Raw genomic sequence first — 18,210 nt, forward strand, 5'->3', positions numbered from 1 at the left:
AAAGCTCTGATCACCAGATGGCTAAAATCAACAAGCAGATAAATGTATTTCTTTAAAAAAAAGAGAAACAAGCACTGTGATAACTGACCAAACGGCGCTTGCTACGGCGTATTTCTGCTGATACGTGACTGAAAGTGGTGTATTTGTGGCACTGTTGGCTTGTCATATAGTCCTGCGTCGCTCACAGGACACACGTGTCCTGTCAGACAGATGTGACATTCAGATTGCCTGCTGTGTGTCCACATGAACTGACGGTCTGTTTCTCCAGCCTGTCACAATAGCAATATATGTTTTTATATATTTCCACATGAGGACAGCAAGCACACACACGCACGCATGTCCGTCAAAACACAGTACATGTTCTGCAGTGATGTCCAGGCTGGCTCCCAACAACTATTGGGAGCCAGCCACACCCTTGTCCTTTCAGCACATAGACCAAGGTGTTACTCTGTGCTCAGATAAGAGACAAATTTCACCGCCAGCTCAAAAGTGATCATCTGTTGACTGTTTTTGTGCTAATAGCACGAAAGGCCACACATTTTCTAAGTGCCAAGCGAACAATTTAGATGTTTATGTGTCACCTGGAATTTGGCCGACAACTGCCCCAACAGGGATCCAGTGGGCTCTCACAGGGCACACTCTGTCTTTCAGTTGCTGGTGTGTGCAAATAGTAGCAACAGGTGTATGAGAAGTTGGAGGCGGCTACAATTTTACACGTATTGCATATGATTCCTGCTTCATGCGCAATTCATGCGCAATTCGACCACATTTGTACTATGTGTGAAGGGGCCCTTAATCTCCTCCAGACAGGCTGTGAGAGTAGAAAGAGGAGTAGCTAGAGAAGGAGAGTAAACAGAGGGTGATGGAGATGGAGCAAAAGCAGATGGGGTCTCAGACACACTGCCACCCAGCCTCAGATACAACTGAGTATCATCAGCGTAGCAATGGAATGAGACCCCATAACTGCTGATGATGCATGCAGATTAAATAGATGGGGTCCCCGAGGCCCCCCACAAGAGACAGGATGGCTCAAAGTTCTGGCACGCCCAATGGAGACTAATTCCGATCTCTCCAACAGATAGGATCGAAACCAATCCAGGGCAGTGCCAGTGAGCCCTACAAGGTGCTGTAGTCGGTGGAGCAGGATAGCATGATCCACTGTGTCGAAGGCTGCCAACAGGTCAAGCAGAATGAAGACAGAAGAAAACCCATGGTCAGAAGCAACCAGCAGGTCATTTGTGACACGGACCAGTGCTGTCTCTGTCCTATGAGAGCTCTACGGAATCCAGATTGGAATTTTTCCAGAATACTGTTTTCATGTAAATTATCTTGAATATGGACCAAAACATTTTTTTTCAAGAATTTTTGCCAGAAAGGGAAGTTGGGAGATGGATCTGTAACTTGCCAGATCTTGCAGGTCAAGAGTGGGTTTTTAAGAAGGGGTTTGATAATGGCAGATTTCAAGATGGGAGGAACAAAGCTGGATTGGAGAGATTGATTGATTAAAGCAGTGATAAGGGGAATGAGAATGGCAGTGTTTGCCTTAATTAGGGCCCCTTCACACACAGTACGAATAAGTATAAATCAGGGTGAATCATGGTGAAACAGCTCGTGTGAGCGAACCATGAAAACATCGAGCCGACGTCAGGAGGGACACGTGGTCGGGCAGGCATGAATGATCCCGCTGTCACGGTTTCATGCATGCACATAAGTGTGTGAAAAACTGTCACAGCAAGAACACAGTGCAAGCAGCTGCAGCATGTGGAACGACATCGTGCAGCTGCTGTGGCAAAAAATAAAAAAAACATGCCACCCACAGGATTCGAACCTGCAGTTTACAAAAGCTCTGATTAACAGACAGAAACTTTACCACTGCACTACCATCACTGTCCTATAAAAGGTGTGTAAAATGCCTGAAATCAACAAGGAGATAAACGTATTTAAAAAAAATAAAACCACACACCATAAAAAAACCACTGCACTTTATTGAATCCCTCTTATCGAGTGGACAATACAAGTATAAACCACCTGTTCCTCCGTAGATGACCCATGGTCACAGATGTACAATCATGAAATGACATGAATGGAGCAGTGCGCTTTTATCATGTCCACATCTGCTCGCCCCGCGTGTCCAGCCGCGTGTGTCCGGCCTGACACACATGTCCTGTGGATGGTGCACCGCAGGACAACACCGCATCATGTGGAACAGAGCTCATGTGCGCAACATGACATTCAAATCATCCGCTGCATGTTATGATCTGACGGACCATTTCACCTGGGGCAGCCTGTGAATGTGCGGGCCATGCGCTCGCTGCAGCCCCAACAGCGATAGATGTTTTTATGTATGTCCACGTGAGGACAGAAAGCAGACACATGCACGTCACAGTGGACAGTTGTTAGGTCATGTCCTTGAAAACACGGTACGTGTTCCCCAGCTGAGACATCCAGAACCAGAGATCGCAACAGCTGCTGCTGTCGGTGGCCACACCCCCTGTCAGTCCAGCGTACACACCAATGTGTCACTCTGTGTCTGTGTTATGTGATCATTTCTTTTTAGTTATTTGTTATGTAATTGTGTATGCAGGTAGTGTAGTACTTATTAATATACCTGTCCTAGCTGTGGTCTTTGTGTTTTTAATGTGACATGTCTTGTGCACTGAGCCGTCATTCATTCGTAGCTGTCAGTGAGTCTCTGGTCAGCAGCTGGGAGGTAGCTCGCTGTGCTGTGTGCGCCATATCAGCAGTTCATGCAAGTGCGCCCCCCCCCCCCCCCCCCCGGCACACCACATGTGTGGCGGATGGGGTGGAGTGCAACACATGCGCAATTCACATGGCACATGTGTTGCTGACACTCTGGCATGCCACATGTGTGTTGCTGTTTTGCAATGCCACACTCGTGGGGGCACTTAGACAAATTTCACCGAATGGGCTCTCACTTGGCACACTCTGTCTTTCAGCCGCTGGTGTGCACAAATAGTTGTAGTGACAGCTGTACGAGGCATTGGAGGCAGCTACAGTTTTCACGAATTGCATACAGTTCCTGCTTCATGCGTAATTCGGCCACATTTGTGCTGTGTGATGGGGCCCTTAGGGATGTTGGGAAGGGGTCGATAGCACAGTCAAGGCAACGAACCACTTACAGCTGAGTGAAATGGGACAATACAGATAAAGAACACAGAGAGGTAGCATGACCAGGAATCAAACCCAGTAGCAACCCAACTCCTTATCCCACAGAGCTACCTTCTCTGTATGGTACTGATGCAAATAAAAAAATATTGTTCCCATAGCAACAGAGCAATAAGGACGTGTTGTTTGCTAATGCTGCATCGGTCTGTCTTGGTAATCTCTGGTGGTGAAAACAGCTATAGATTCATTCCAACAGCTTTTTAGATTTTGATAGAAAATATTGATTCATCATAAAGCTCGTCCATGTTGTACACTTTGACAGACCAACGTGTTTGCTTCTCTTTCTCACTGTAGATAATTCATCATACAGAGACTGACACACTTGTTTTCCCTTCCCTATAAAATGCCCAAATGTTGAAGCTATTTGCCAGTGTTTCTCATCTGTGTGAAATCATTACATCCCCCAAGGACGGAATTAGCATTCATTTATCTATTTATTCTTCTTTCAGCAGGATTATGTCAAAAGTTCTTCAAGGATTTTGCAGAAATTTTAATCACAGATACATATTAGGCCATGGAAGACTCCTTTAAATTTTGGAGGTGATCCAAATCCAGATCTGAATTCTGGATCAAGATTTCACTTCATGTAGGCTTAGAAGGATTACTTAAAAAAAACCTACTTCACGGATTCTTGTCAAATTTGTACCGCAGATAGTGCATGGAAGACTGCTGAATTTTGGAGGAGAACCGGAAATGGATCCGGATTTTGGCTCAGGATGTGTTGGGAGTGATCTGGATCAATATGTAGGTTCTGCAGCAGAAAGATACGACATCACAATTATTTGCACCACAGACAGATATTAGGGCACGGAAGGGTCTACTGAATTTTGGAGGTGATCTGGAGCCGGATTGGCGGACGTCAGAAATCTCCGATTGCTCTTGTTTTCAGTATTTTGGGGGAATAAAGTACTTTAGGTATATTTAAGGCACAACACTTGTACCCCCGTCACACATAGCCGGAATCACGCAGAGTGGCGTCGGACTTATGAATTGGTGCGCATCCAAAAAGTGTCAGATTTCAGTTCCAAAACGTTCTGACAGCCATCTGCGGAAGTCGAGACAGTTGGTCAAAATCGGCCGGCGGCCCCAAGTGTGACGCACATGTTCAAAACTCTCCGGGTGCTGAGTTTTGAAAAAAGGTATCTGATGATCATCTGACTGCAATTTACATACAGTATTCTGACGGCATCAAAAGAGCATCTGAAACGATCTGATCGCTGTTGATTGAGCTCTGAGATCGATCGGTCACAGCAAAGCTTGCCGACATGCTGTGCCACATTTGTTCACCTCCACTGGACCCCAGCCAGGGAGGGCGAAGGAAATGTTATGTAATAACATGTATGTGGCACTGTGCACACGTCAGAGGCTCGGTGCAGCGCCTAGCAACGCAGCTGAACCGGGATGTCACCGCTGTACACACGTATTATTACACGTTCACTTCCTAAGTCTGTAGCAGGTATGATGTGGAAATGTTTGCCCAGCACATGACATAAATAAACATGTAACTCACCTCCGGTACCTCGCGTTCCTCGTGTGTGCTGGCAATGTCAATCAGATGGCAATACATAATCCATCTCTGGTATGAATAAATCTCATGTGAAGTGCCGTTCCACCATGATAATCCAACTACAGTTGTCCACTGGCTGCAGCCTGAATATTGCACACATGTGGGAAGTTGGCGCACTGCCAGCACAAATCAGCAGCAGTTATGGAGTCCACCAGCATGTGCCCCATGTGCGCATATGGAGAGGCTGGTACAGCGTTTATGAACACCTATACACACAGCTGAGCGAACATTTCGGCCACACACTCGCACACTGCTTTGATCACCTGTTCTACACACACAGACACACGCGGCTCATTCAGGCATTGTGAACACACGCACGGAGCTGAATGGACACACACTCATCACTTGGGTCACCTGTTCTACATACGTACACACGTGCACTCCGTCATGTGAGACACACACTGATGAGAGGTCAGTTTAGCGGTGGGAATATGAGGACATGTGGAGATGTGAGTGAGTGAGTGAGTGAGTGAGTGAGTGAGTGAGTGAGTGACAGCTCCAATGCCAGTGCCATCTGACAGCACTCATCTGACTGTTGTCTGAAATATGTTTGGGCTGCATCCTGCAGGTGTGCACAAGGCAGTCCGGATGCTGACCACACATCTTTTCCTTCCGACTGCGTTGGATTATGGCAATATTTGCTGTGTCGGAATGGTGCCCCCACATTCTTGCTATGTGTGACGGGGACTTTAAAAAGACAATTGTTGGATCAACTTGACAAAGTGTTTCAATTAGTAACGCTCAAATGAATTAGGTTGATCTAAATTAATTTAAGTACTATTTATGTTAACTTTTTAAATTACTTTTTAAACTTTATTCATTTGAGAGTTACCAACCGATGTGATTTCATTAATTTTCTGTTTATTCAATGTACTGTATGACAGTTGTTTGAATGTGAATATTGTGATGGTAATGTACCTATTGAACTAATAGAACCTACCTGTGTGACTCTGTGTCAGGTCAGTAAGACGGGTGCAGAGGGAGCCCTTCTGGATGAGGCTAAGAACATCAACAAATCTCTGTCTGCTTTGGGCAATGTCATCTCCGCCTTGGCTGAAGGAACGGTATGGATGAACATTCTGGCTATCCCGATACTCTACTCACTCACTTATAGGCCTTTTTTCATTTGTTTTTCTCATATTGTTTGCTTCCAACGCTACATTTTCAAAATTCTCTCTCGTAGCTGCACATAATTAGTGGAGAGATGTTGAATAATTTGAATCTCCCCTTAGAGACTCAGCTCAGCAGATAGATTTAATTACTATTATTCCAACTGAAAAACACAAAAATGAACATCTGGAATATTCTGGTGACTTATCTGGTTTGTGCATTGGGGTGGAATGTGAGGAGTCATCTTCATTAAGAAAAGATTGTTACTCATCTGTAGTTAAATGTTCACATTTGGACTGGGTTCCAGTTAGATTATACAAAGCAATTTCAATGTGACAATAAAGAACAAGAATTCACTGAGAGTTATACCCTCATCACACATAGCCAAATCATGCAGAATGGTGTCAGAATTATGACGGCACACATATATGTATTCCGATGGCGGAAAACTGGATCCGAAATGATTTGAGCGGGGAACCTTGAGATGGATCTGGCACCCCTGCCGGTTTGACATGCACGTGCCACATATAATAAGCCCCCCCCCCCCGGAGCACAAAGGAACCGTTAATATGTATGTGGCACACTTCATCATGATAATAATTATGAATTATTATCATGTTCAGTAAATGTGAACAGCAGCTATCAAACTGAAAGCTCCATGCGCTACTGCACGCATGCAGCCACAAATCTGAACAGGCTGTTATATCCACAATAGACCTTACAGTACAGATATTTTTCCATTCCTTCCCATGGGCGACTTAAATAATGTGAACTATTGTCTCCATCATATCACCGGCAGCTGTGCCTCTCTGTGGTGCGCAGTAACGCGTCATTGCATGCTTCAGACTTGGAGCTGGACGGATCTCATGCTGTAATAAATGATCACCTTCTAACTCTGTAGGAGATATGACATGGAACTGTTGTGCCAGGCCGTGGCAGCATTAATAAACATGAATCTCACCTCCAACAACGGTCCAGGAGTGTTTCACACTGCAGACATGGACGTGAAGCCAGGACAGCAGCCTGCGGTTAAAATCCTCTCACCCAAAATAAAAAATTTAATCCCCTGTGATAATCCATCCATCATGGTGTCCAGAGTTGCGTTGTGGTCCTGAAGTGAGCAAACAAGAAAAAAGAAAGTTCCCTGGAAAGGCACTGCGTCTGACAGGAGACAGCATGGCCAACTGCCAGCAAACTTTGAGCGAAGCTGTCCAGTGGCACGTGTGCACATGTGCACCCCGCGCACGCTTAGTGACCCATGCAGCATTATGCATACACACACACACACACACACACGGCTGAGTGATAATAGTACCCACACGCATGTGTGTGGAGCACACACGCTGCGCACTTGTGCGTGAGGAACACAGCGCTCCGGTCCCGTGTTTGCCATCCAGACATTTTGACACTGGACAGTCTGCAGAGCCTTTAAGGCCATCTGACAGCAGTCTGTATCATCCACGTTGTCTACATACGAGGTCTGTCCAAAAAGTATCGGTCCTTTTTAATTTTTGCAAAAACCATATGGATTTGAATCACATGTGATTGCATCAGCCAAGCTTGAACCTTCGTGCGCATGCGTGAGTTTTTTCACGCCTGTCGGTTGCGTCATTCGCCTGTGAGCAGGCTTTGTGTGAGCAGTGGTCCACCCCTCTCTTCTGATTTTATTGCGAATAAATGTCTGAACGATTTGGAGCTTTGCTGCATCAAATTTTTCCAGAAACTGTGAGAGACCCCCAGGTGGACACCATTTGGAAAATTTAGATGGCTTTCAGCGACGATTTTATGGGGATTACACAGATTAAGGAGTGCTCCAGCCGGTTTAAAGACCGGCCACAGCGTCTGAGAGCGCGGTGCGCTCCGAGCGCCAATCGACAAGCTCAAACCCCGCTCAAACAACCAGATCGTTTCCAACGTGAAGGCTTTGTTGATCCGGGACGTCGTCTGACTGATAGGCGTGAAAAAACTCACGCATGCGCACGAAGGTTCAAGCTTGGCTGATGCAATCACATGTGATTCAAATCCATATGGTTTTTGCAAAAAATAAAAAGGTACGATACTTTTTGGACAGACCTCGTACGCTTTGGATGTCATCATGCAGGTGTGCATGAGGTACTCCGGATGTGTTCCGACAGGGTTGGCCACGCCTCTTTTCCTCCTGACTGCATTGGACTATGGGAATATTTGCCATATCGGACATGGTTCCTCCACATTCTTGCTATATGTGACGGGGCTTTATAGACGCTGCATGTGCTGTTTACTCTTGATATGGCTTGCACTGCACTTTTCCATCGTTGCAAGTCACCTTGAAAAAAAAATTGTCTGTGAAATGTAAAAATGCACATATATATAAGGTATATATATTTATCTTGAATGATATAGTGATTTGCTGGAGCTAAAATTGAAGACAGTGTCTCTGCTTTCAATAGTCATAAAGTCACACAACCACAGTTGACTGGTATGTAAATATTGAAAATGAATAGTGAGCTATAAGCTGTAGACATCTACAAAAGATCATTACAGTATTTTAAGGATAATGCTAGTTCCCTGTGCTGGTAACAGCACCGGGCTAGCATAGCCAAAATGGGGATGAGTGGGTGAGTGAGTTTTTCCAACCCAGCCATTCTTTGCAGGTAAGTAACTCAAAAACAATAAATGCTGTCATCTTGTAACTCAAAATACAAGAACATGATGGGGATAAGCAATACTGCGTCTGGCAAACTGGATAAGTTATCAAAAATTCTGAACAGCTGTGGTTGACACTCACCTGTATTTTGTCTGACTTCTGAACACCAGAATTCAATTAAATTTGTTTATATGTCCCCAAAGTGTTACAATTTGTAGATGCATGTCCACTGTGAGAGCGAGAAAAAAAAAAAAAAAAAAAAAAATCCAGAAATCACAATGTATGATTTTTTAAATAATTTATTTGTATGTTACTGCTGCAAATAAGTATTTGAACACCTGTGAAAATCAATGTTAATATCTGGTACAGTAGCCTTTGTTTGCAATTACAGAGGTCAAACATTTCCTGTAGTTTTTCACCAGGTTTGCACACACTGCAACAGGGATTTTGGGCCACTCCTCCATACAGATCTTCTCTAGATTTTCAAGTTTGGAGTTTCAGCTCCCTCCAAAGATTTTCTATTGAGTTCAGGTCTGGAGACTGGCCAGGCCACTCCAGGACCTTGAAATGCTTCTTACGGAGCCTCTCCTTAGTTGCCCTGGCTGTGTGTTTGGGGTCATTGTCATGCTGGAAGACCTGCCATGGCCCATCTTCAATGCTCTTACTGAGGGAAGGAGGTTGTTTGCCAAAATCTCACAATACATGACCCCATCCATCCTCCCTTCAATACAGTGCAGTCGTCCTGTCCCCTTTGCAGAAGAGCACCCCCAGAGTATGATGTTTCCACCCCCATGCTTCACGGTTGGGATGGTTTTCTTGGGGTTGTTATCATCTTCTAAACATGGTAAGTGGAGTAATCTTTGTGACTGTGGTCCCAGCTCTCTTTAGGTCATTGACGAGGTCCTCCTGTGTAGTTCTGAGCTTTCTCAGAATCATCCTTACCCCACAAAGTGAGATCTTGCATAGAATCCCAGACCGAGGGAGACTGACAGTCATCTTGTATTTCTTCCACTTTTTAATAAATAATCATAACAGTTGTTGTCTTCTACCAAGCTGCTTGCCTGTTGTCCTGTAGTCCATCCCGGCCTTGTGCAGGTCTACAGTTTTGTCCCTGGTGTCCTTAGACAGCTCTTTGGTCTTGGCTATGGTGGACAGGTTGGAGTGTGATTGATTGAGTGTGTGAACAGGTGTCTTTTTTTTATAGGTGACAAGTTCAAACAGGTGCAGTTAATACAGGTAAAGAGTGCAGAAGAAGAGGGCTTCTTAAAGAAAAATTAACAGGTCTGTGTGAGCCAGAATTCTTGCTGGTTGGTAGGTGTTCAAATACTTATTTGCAGCAGTAACATACAAATAAATTATTAAAAAATCATACATTGTGATTTCCGTTTTTTTTTTTTTTTTTTTTTTTTTTTTTTTTTTTAGATTATGTCTCTCACAGTGGACATGCACCTACAACCCTTGGCAAAAATTATGCAATCACCGGCCTCGGAGGATGTTCATTCAGTTGTTTAATTTTGTAGAAAAAAAGCAGATCACAGACATGACATAAAACTAAAGTCATTTCAAATGGCAACTTTCTGGCTTTAAGAAACACTATAAGAAATCAAGAAAAAAAATTGTGGCAGTCAGTAACGGTTACTTTTTAGACCAAGCAGAGGGAAAAAAAATATGGAATCACTCAATTCTGAGGAAAAAATTATGGAATCACCCTGTAAATTTGCATCCCCAAAACTAACACCTGCATCAAATCAGATCTGCTCATTAGTCTGCATCTAAAAAGGAGTGATCACACCTTGGAGAGCTGTTGCACCAAGTGGACTGACATGAATCATGGCTCCAACACGAGAGATGTCAATTGAAACAAAGGAGAGGATTATCAAACTCTTAAAAGAGGGTAAATCATCATGCAGTGTTGCAAAAGATGTTGGTTGTTCACATTCAGCTGTGTCTAAACTCTGGACCAAATACAAACTACATGGGAAGATTGTTAAAGGCAGACATACTGGTAGACCAAGGAAGACATCAAAGCGTCAAGACAGAAAACTTAAAGCAATATGTCTCAAAAATCGAAAATGCACAACAAAACAAATGAGGAACGAATGGGAGGAAACTGGAGTCAATGTCTGTGACCGAACTGTAAGAAACCGCCTAAAGGAAATGGGATTTACATACAGAAAAGTTAAACGAAAGCCATCATTAACACCTAAACAGAAAAAAACAAGGTTACAATGGGCTAAGGAAAAGCAATCGTGGACTGTGGATGACTGGATGAAAGTAATATTCAGTGATGAATCTCGAATCTGCATTGGGGAAGGTGATGATGCTGGAACTTTTGCTTGGTGCCGTTCCAATGAGATTTATAAAGATGACTGCCTGAAGAGAACATGTAAATTTCCACAGTCATTGATGATATGGGGCTGCATGTCAGGTAAAGGCACTGGGGAGATGGCTGTCATTACATCATCAATAAATGCACAAGTTTACATTGATATTTTGAACACTTTTCTTATCCCATCAATTGAAAGGATGTTTGGGGATGATGAAATCATTTTTCAAGATGATAATGCATCTTGCCATAGAGCAAAAACTGTGAAAACATTCCTTGCAAAAAGACACACAGGGTCAATGTCATGGCCTGCAAATAGTCCGGATCTTAATCCAATTGAAAATCTTTGATGGAAGTTAAAGAAAATGGTCCATGACAAGGCTCCAACCTGCAAAGCTGATCTGGCAACAGCAATCAGAGAAAGTTGGAGCCAGATTGATGAAGAGTACTGTTTGTCACTCATTAAGTCCATGCCTCAGAGACTGCAAGCTGTTATAAAAGTCAGAGGTGGTGCAACAAAATACTAGTAATGTGTTGGAGCGTTCTTTTGTTTTTCATGATTCCATATTTTTTCCTCAGAATTGAGTGATTCCATATTTTTTTCCCTCTGCTTGGTCTAAAAAAGTAACTTGACTGCCACAGTTTTTTTTTCCTGATTTCTTATAGTGTTTCTTAAAGCCAGAAAGTTGCCATTTCAAATGACTTTAGTTTTGTGTCATGTCTGTGATATGCTTTTTTCTACAAAATGAAACAACTGAATGAACATCCTCTGAGGCCGGTGATTCCATAATTTTTGCCAAGGGTTGTAAGATGAAAATTTCAGACCCCTCCATGATTTCTAAGTGGGAGAACTTGCAAAATCGCAGGGTGTTCAAATACTTATTTTCCTCACTGTATATATATATATATATGTATATATATGTGTGTATATATATATATATATATATATGTGTGTATATATATATATATATATATATGTGTGTATATATATAAGGTCTGTGAGAAAAATAACGTACCTTTTTATTTTTTCAAAAACTATATGGATTTGAATCACGTGCGATTACATCAGCCAACCTTGAACCCTCGTGCGCATGCGTGAGTTTTTTCACGCCTGTCGGTTACGTCATTCGCCTGTGGGCAGGCTTTGAGTGAGGAGTGGTCCACCCCCCTTGTCGGAATTCCTTTGTCTGACTTCTTCCTGAAAGACTGGCGCTTTGCTTGATCAAAATTTTTTCCGAACCTGTGAGGCAGATCGAAGTGGACACTATTCGAGAAATTCAGCTGGTTTTCGGTGAAAATTTTAACGGCTGATGAGAGATTATGGAGTGTTGCTGTCGCTTTAAGGACTTCCCACGGAGCGGGACGTTCCGCTGCACTCTGAGGTGCCGTCGTCAGCCTGTTTCGAGCTGAAAACCTCCAAATTTAAGCCTCTGTTGACCCAGGACGTCGTGAGAGAACAGAGAAGTTTCAGAAGAGCTCGTGATCAGCAGTTTATCCGGACATTCCACTGTTAAAGGAGATTTTGTAATGAAAGAGGTGCGGACGGATTGGCACGTCGGCAGGCAGCCGGCGCGGCGCCGCCACAGGAAATACACCTCTGTGTTGATAACCATTTGTAAAAACCAGGCGGCTTTTGATGGCTTGCAGTCGAGTGAGTATCTGAGAAATTGTTTTACAGCTGGACATGTTCCAACTTGTCCTTAAGGCTTCCAACGGAGGTGTATTTCCTGTGGCGGCACTCCGCGCCGGCTGCCTGCTGCCGTCCGCACGTCTTTCATTACAAAATCTCCTTTGACAGTGGAATGTCCGGATAAACTGCTGATCCCGACCTCTTCTGAAAGTTCTCTGTTCTGTCACGACATCCTGGGTCAACAGAGGCTTAAATTTGGAGGTTTTCAGCTCGAAACAGGCTGACGACGGCGCCTCAGAGTGCAGCGGAACGTCCCGCTCCGTGGGAAGTCCTTAAAGCGACAGCAACACTCCATAATCTCTCATCAGCCGTTAAAATTTTCACCGAAAACCAGCTGAATTTCTCGAATGGTGTTCACTTTGATCTGCCTCACAGGTTCTGAAAAAATTTTGATAAAGCAAAGCACCAGTCTCTCAGGAAGAAGTCAGACAAAGGAATTCCGACGAGAAGGTGGACCACTCCTCACTGAAAGCCTGCCCACAGGCGAATGACGTAACCGATAGGCGTGAAAAAACTCTTGCATGCCAACGAGGGTTCAAGCTTATCTGATGTAATCGCACGTGATTCAAATCCATATAGTTTTTGAAAAAAATAAAAAGGTCCGATACGTTTCTCACAGACCTCGTATATACAAGGTCTGTTAGAAAAGTATCGGACTTTTTTATTTGTTGCAAAAACCTGATGGATTTGAATCACATGTGCTTGCATGAGCCAACCTTGAACCTTTGTGCGCATGCATGAACTTTTTCATGCCTGTCGATTGCGTCATTTTCTGGTAAGCAGCCTTTGTGTGGGACGTGTGTTGTGCACTCGGCGGATTTTCATTTCAAGGAAAAAGACGGAATGACAGGAGCAGCGCCGCATCAAATTTTGCCAGAAAATTTTGGTGGAAACCATTCGGATGATTCAGACGGCTTTCGGTGACGATGCTTTGGGCATCACACAGATTAAGGAGCAGTACAACCGGTTTAAAGACGGCCGCACAACGGTGGAGAGTGAGCCACGCTCCTGTCGGCCATCAACATGCTGAAATGACCAGATCATTTCCAAAGTGAACGCTGTGGTGATGCGGGACCATCGTGTGACTGTCCAAGAAATTGCGGAAGAGGTGGACATCAGCACTTTTTCGGAAGATTCCACTGTGACAGACGATTGAAATTCATGCTGCTGCTGATGGCGGTGCAAAAGCGCCTCCGTGTTGGAAGTCTCACAGGACATGCTGTGACATGCCCACCTCTTCCACAATTTCTCAGATAGTCACACGACTGAAAAGTCACCAAAAGCCATCTGAATCATCAGAATGGTTTCCACCTGGCTGTCGCCCAGTTTCTGGCAAAATTTGATGCGGCGCTGCTCCAGTCGTTCCGTCTTTATCCTTGAAATGAAAATCCGCTGAGCACACTGCACACGTCCCACACAAAGGCTGCTTACCAGAAAATGACGCAATCGACAGGCGTGAAAAAGTTCACGCATGTGCACGAAGGTTCAAGGTTTGCTCATGCAAGCACACGTGATTCAAATCCATCAGGTTTTTGATATATATATATATATATATATATATATATATATCAATCAATCAATCAATCAACTTTTTTCTTATATAGCGCCAAATCACAACAAACAGTTGCCCCAAGGCGCTCCACATTGCAAGGCAAGGCCATACAATAATTATGAAAAACCCCAACGGTCAAAACGACCCCCTATGAGCAAGCACTTGGCCACAGTGGGAAGGAAAAACTCCCTTTTAACAGGAAGAAACCTCCAGCAGAACCAGGCTCAGGGAGGGGCAGTCTTCTGCTGAGACTGGTTGGGGCTGAGGGAAAGAACCAGGAAAAAGAGATAGATCACTAATGATTATTATATATATATATATATATATATATATATATATATATATATATATAGTATACTGCATATTTTTTAAATAAAATATCCACTATCTGTTCATCTGTAAGTCTAAAGGCTTTGAGAACTCCTGGTAAACCAATTGGAAATGCTTGCAGGCTGCAAAGCCTGTTATTTCTTTTTTTTTTATGCTGATGCTCACTACACAGTTTTTTTTAATGAAAGTTGTTAATTTTATGGTGGTGGAGAAAGTCAGAAGGCATTCCACTGAAGTTTAACTTTCCTTTAAAATATACTGTATTTTGCCCTCTCTTTAATTCCCGCTCTTCTGTAACACTTAATCCTTCCGTTATTTGTCTCCGTAGAAATCCCATGTGCCATACCGTGACAGCAAAATGACTCGCATCCTGCAGGATTCTCTGGGAGGAAATTGTCGCACCACCATGTTCATATGTTGCTCACCGTCCAGCTACAACGATACAGAGACTAAATCCACATTAATGTTTGGCCAAAGGTAATTGCATCCGTGCAACTGCTGCACTGCATAAACACATGCTGTGAGAAAAGTGTTGCTATAAAACAATTAATTCATTTAAAAGTGCAGTAAAAAGTGCAGTAAATGTGGAATACTTATTAAGAGCAATTAATAAATGAACAGTGCTGTGTTTCTTATTTGTATTTTCACACTGTATTTTTTTTTATGAATTTTTGAATGTTTTTCTGTCAGCACAGATATGCTGTCCACATTTATTTTCTTCCATATTTGCCTGTGCAGTTTGCTTTAATGACTCAGCTTGTGCAGCCATTTGGTTTCTGCTGTTGTCGGGTGTAAAAAACAGATTGTGTTTTTCCTCATCTTTCGGACGTGCTGCACTTGCAGAAGTTGAAATTTGGTTTGTTTCCCAGCTTTCCACATATGCTCACTATCCACTCAAGAAACACAGATGGAAACTGAGAAAGCCACATGCACACTTATTTTGTGTTTTGAATGAGGACCGTGAATGGTGATGATAACACGGGCCTGCTTACAGAAATAAATGATGTATGATTAAGCAAAGGAAATGATGTTTAAATAATTTAACAGAACAAGTAACAGTGGCCTTCATGGCTGTGAGCGCCCTACGATTAGTAATGAGGACTCACGAGCCACTTTATCGACGGGTCTGTCTTTATTTTGTGTTATGTATCGATCAAAACCCAACATATCAGAGCTGAATATGCAGGAAGAAATTTACTGACTGACTGGTTCCAGTAATCCTACACTTGTTCTGCTAATTGCAGGGAAACTCTTTTTTTTTTTTTTTTTGGCAACCGAGTAGATGTTAAACATTTTCATCAAAAGTTCTAACAATCAAAAAACAACAACAACAAAAGCTATGACAAGAAATGAGTTGCTTTGTATTTTGGAGAACCATAAGTGGCACTAAAATAGTAATAAGCCATTTAATAAAATAACTAAATGCGGTAACACTTTACTTGAAGGTATCGTCATTAATAGTGATGACACTGTCATGGCTGTTACATGACACAGTCATGACTGTGTCATAAACATCGTGTCAATGTCATAAATGTTTGTGACTCCTATTATTAAGTGTCATTCGGTTTTTGTAATGACAAGTTGGCAAGTTGGCATACAACTGAAGACCAAAAAGACCAAAGACAACTTCTGATTATGTCGCTCTGATTAATATCAAGTTGTCATATTCAAGACCACCCAAAAAATATCAACTTATCATTATAAAAACCGAATGACACTTAATGATAGGAGTCAGAAACATTTATGACATTGACATAATGTTTATGACACGTTCATGACTGTGTCATGTAACAATTATGACAGTGTTATGTCACTGTTATGACAATACCTTCAAGTAAAGTGTTACCCTAAATGCTTTATTACTATTTCACACACACATGTATACACACACGCACGCACGCACACACACACACACACACACACACACACACACACACACACACACACACACACACACACAGACATAAAAATATAACAGGGAATTTACAAAAACATTAAACTGTTCATTTGAAAATACATAAATCAATGTGTAAATAAACAATGGATTAAAAATTTTTAAAAATTTAAAAACAATCTCACTCATCTCATCTCATCATCAAGAGAAATAAATAACTGATTTTGCTTATTGAATTAACAATACAGATTTTAATCAGGTTTTTAAAGGGGCAATTTGCTTTTCCATTTACTCGCTGCATTTTCCTTCCCTGTTAGCTACTCAGTTTGCTGAGTGCTTCTCCTTGTAGCCTTTCTGTGAAGAAAAGAAATGTAAATTAATAAAAATCCGATGGATGTGATTGGTTAGTGGGTGCTCCGTCTGCCTTTTCTTTTCACCTTTCCAACAATGTTTAGGCACCAAGAAGTCAGTTTTATTGCTATTTCTGTGAAACTTGTGGTCCTCCATATTATATGGTGCAGGATTCCAAGCAGACTAATATAATTCAGTTAGGTTTGGGTCAAATGTATGTTTTTTTTTGTTTGTGTTTTTTTTTTTTTATGAGCGGCCACACTGTAGAATTGCAGAAGACTGTATACAGAAAATACATCATTTTGCATGAGGGTCCAAATACAGTCTATGACCCTATGCCAAGTTTTATGTGATGCGACAGTTTTTGGCAGGAAATTAAGGCTTGTCTAACTTGTCAGGTAACGTTTTCTCACTGGACTGTGAAATTGTGTTGCTGAAGCTAGTGTTATGAAATTCTCAGCTCAAGCTGTGCGCATTGTGCTTTAGGTGTGACATGACACACTGTTACTTGTTTGTTTCATGGTTAAGAAATAATCTGAAATCACACAGCACACAGTTACATCATGTTATTATGGTGTAAGGTCACAATATATTTATTTATTTTTTCATTTTGTGCATCGTTGTTGTGTATTTGTCTGTCACTGAAAATGGCTTTTTGCATATGTTTGTCATTTTTTTTAATGCCAGCAGAAAGATGGAAAGAGATGTGGAAACACAGGCGTTTCAGTCAAATAAGGCAGAACAAAATGAGTTGTCGGTACTGTGTTGGAAAACTGGATCTTTAGATGCTTTGCTGAAAGCTGTCACAGGCGTAGTAGTTTCTCCCATAGTGCCACTTAGCTGATAAGGTGCTGTCAACAATTTGCAAAACACTTGATATTAATGCAATGTAATTACACACTAATTCTGAAAAATGATTTTTGCCACCAGTGTCAATAATTATACTTTAAAAAGTGTCTAATTTAAATTTTTTAGCTAATAATTCCACTACCAAGACTGGGTGCAAACATTCACAAAACAGTTAAATCTTGAAGAACAGCCTGCCTGACTTCAATTGAATCCTTAGAGACACCGCAACAAGTCTGTGGGCATAGATCACAAACCGGGCACTTCTATAGATCTTGCAGTTTTCCAGGAGTCTCCAGTATCTTTCCACAAGAACATGAACCCCTTAGCTACACAACTATTGGAGCACCATGTCCAACCATGCTGGGAATGCAATTTTAATTTATTTCATTTATATAGCGCCAAATCACAACAAAGCTGCCTCAAGCCGCTTCACACAACTAAGGTCTAACATTACCAACCCCCAGAGCAAGCACACAGGTGACAGTGGTAAGGAAAAACTCCCTCTGATGAGTTGAAGAAGAAACCTCAAGCAGACCAGACTCAAAGGGGTGACCCTCTGCTTGGGCCATGCTACTGACACAATTTACAAAACAATTCACAAAACAAATATACAGGAAATTTTGGGAGTCCATGCTGGGTTGCACCTCAAACAGAGCGAGAGAAAAAACAGAATCAGGCAGCAGAAAGACAACAAATAAGGTATAATTTGTCAGCATTAAGCAAAAAGAA

General features: G+C 42.3%; 1 protein-coding gene across 1 annotated transcript in view; it reads left to right on the forward strand.

Annotated features, from left to right (window-relative positions):
• The window catches only part of kif5ab (kinesin family member 5A, b), a 321,264-nt gene that overhangs the window by 146,483 nt on the left and 156,571 nt on the right, over positions 1 to 18,210 (forward strand). Inside the window, 2 exon segments of the mRNA XM_034166139.1 lie at positions 5,713 to 5,817; positions 14,716 to 14,864. Of these exon segments, the coding sequence (XP_034022030.1) occupies positions 5,713 to 5,817; positions 14,716 to 14,864 (254 nt within the window).

This window comes from Thalassophryne amazonica, chromosome 3 (assembly GCF_902500255.1).
Source record: "Thalassophryne amazonica chromosome 3, fThaAma1.1, whole genome shotgun sequence".
Taxonomy (NCBI): domain Eukaryota; kingdom Metazoa; phylum Chordata; class Actinopteri; order Batrachoidiformes; family Batrachoididae; genus Thalassophryne; species Thalassophryne amazonica.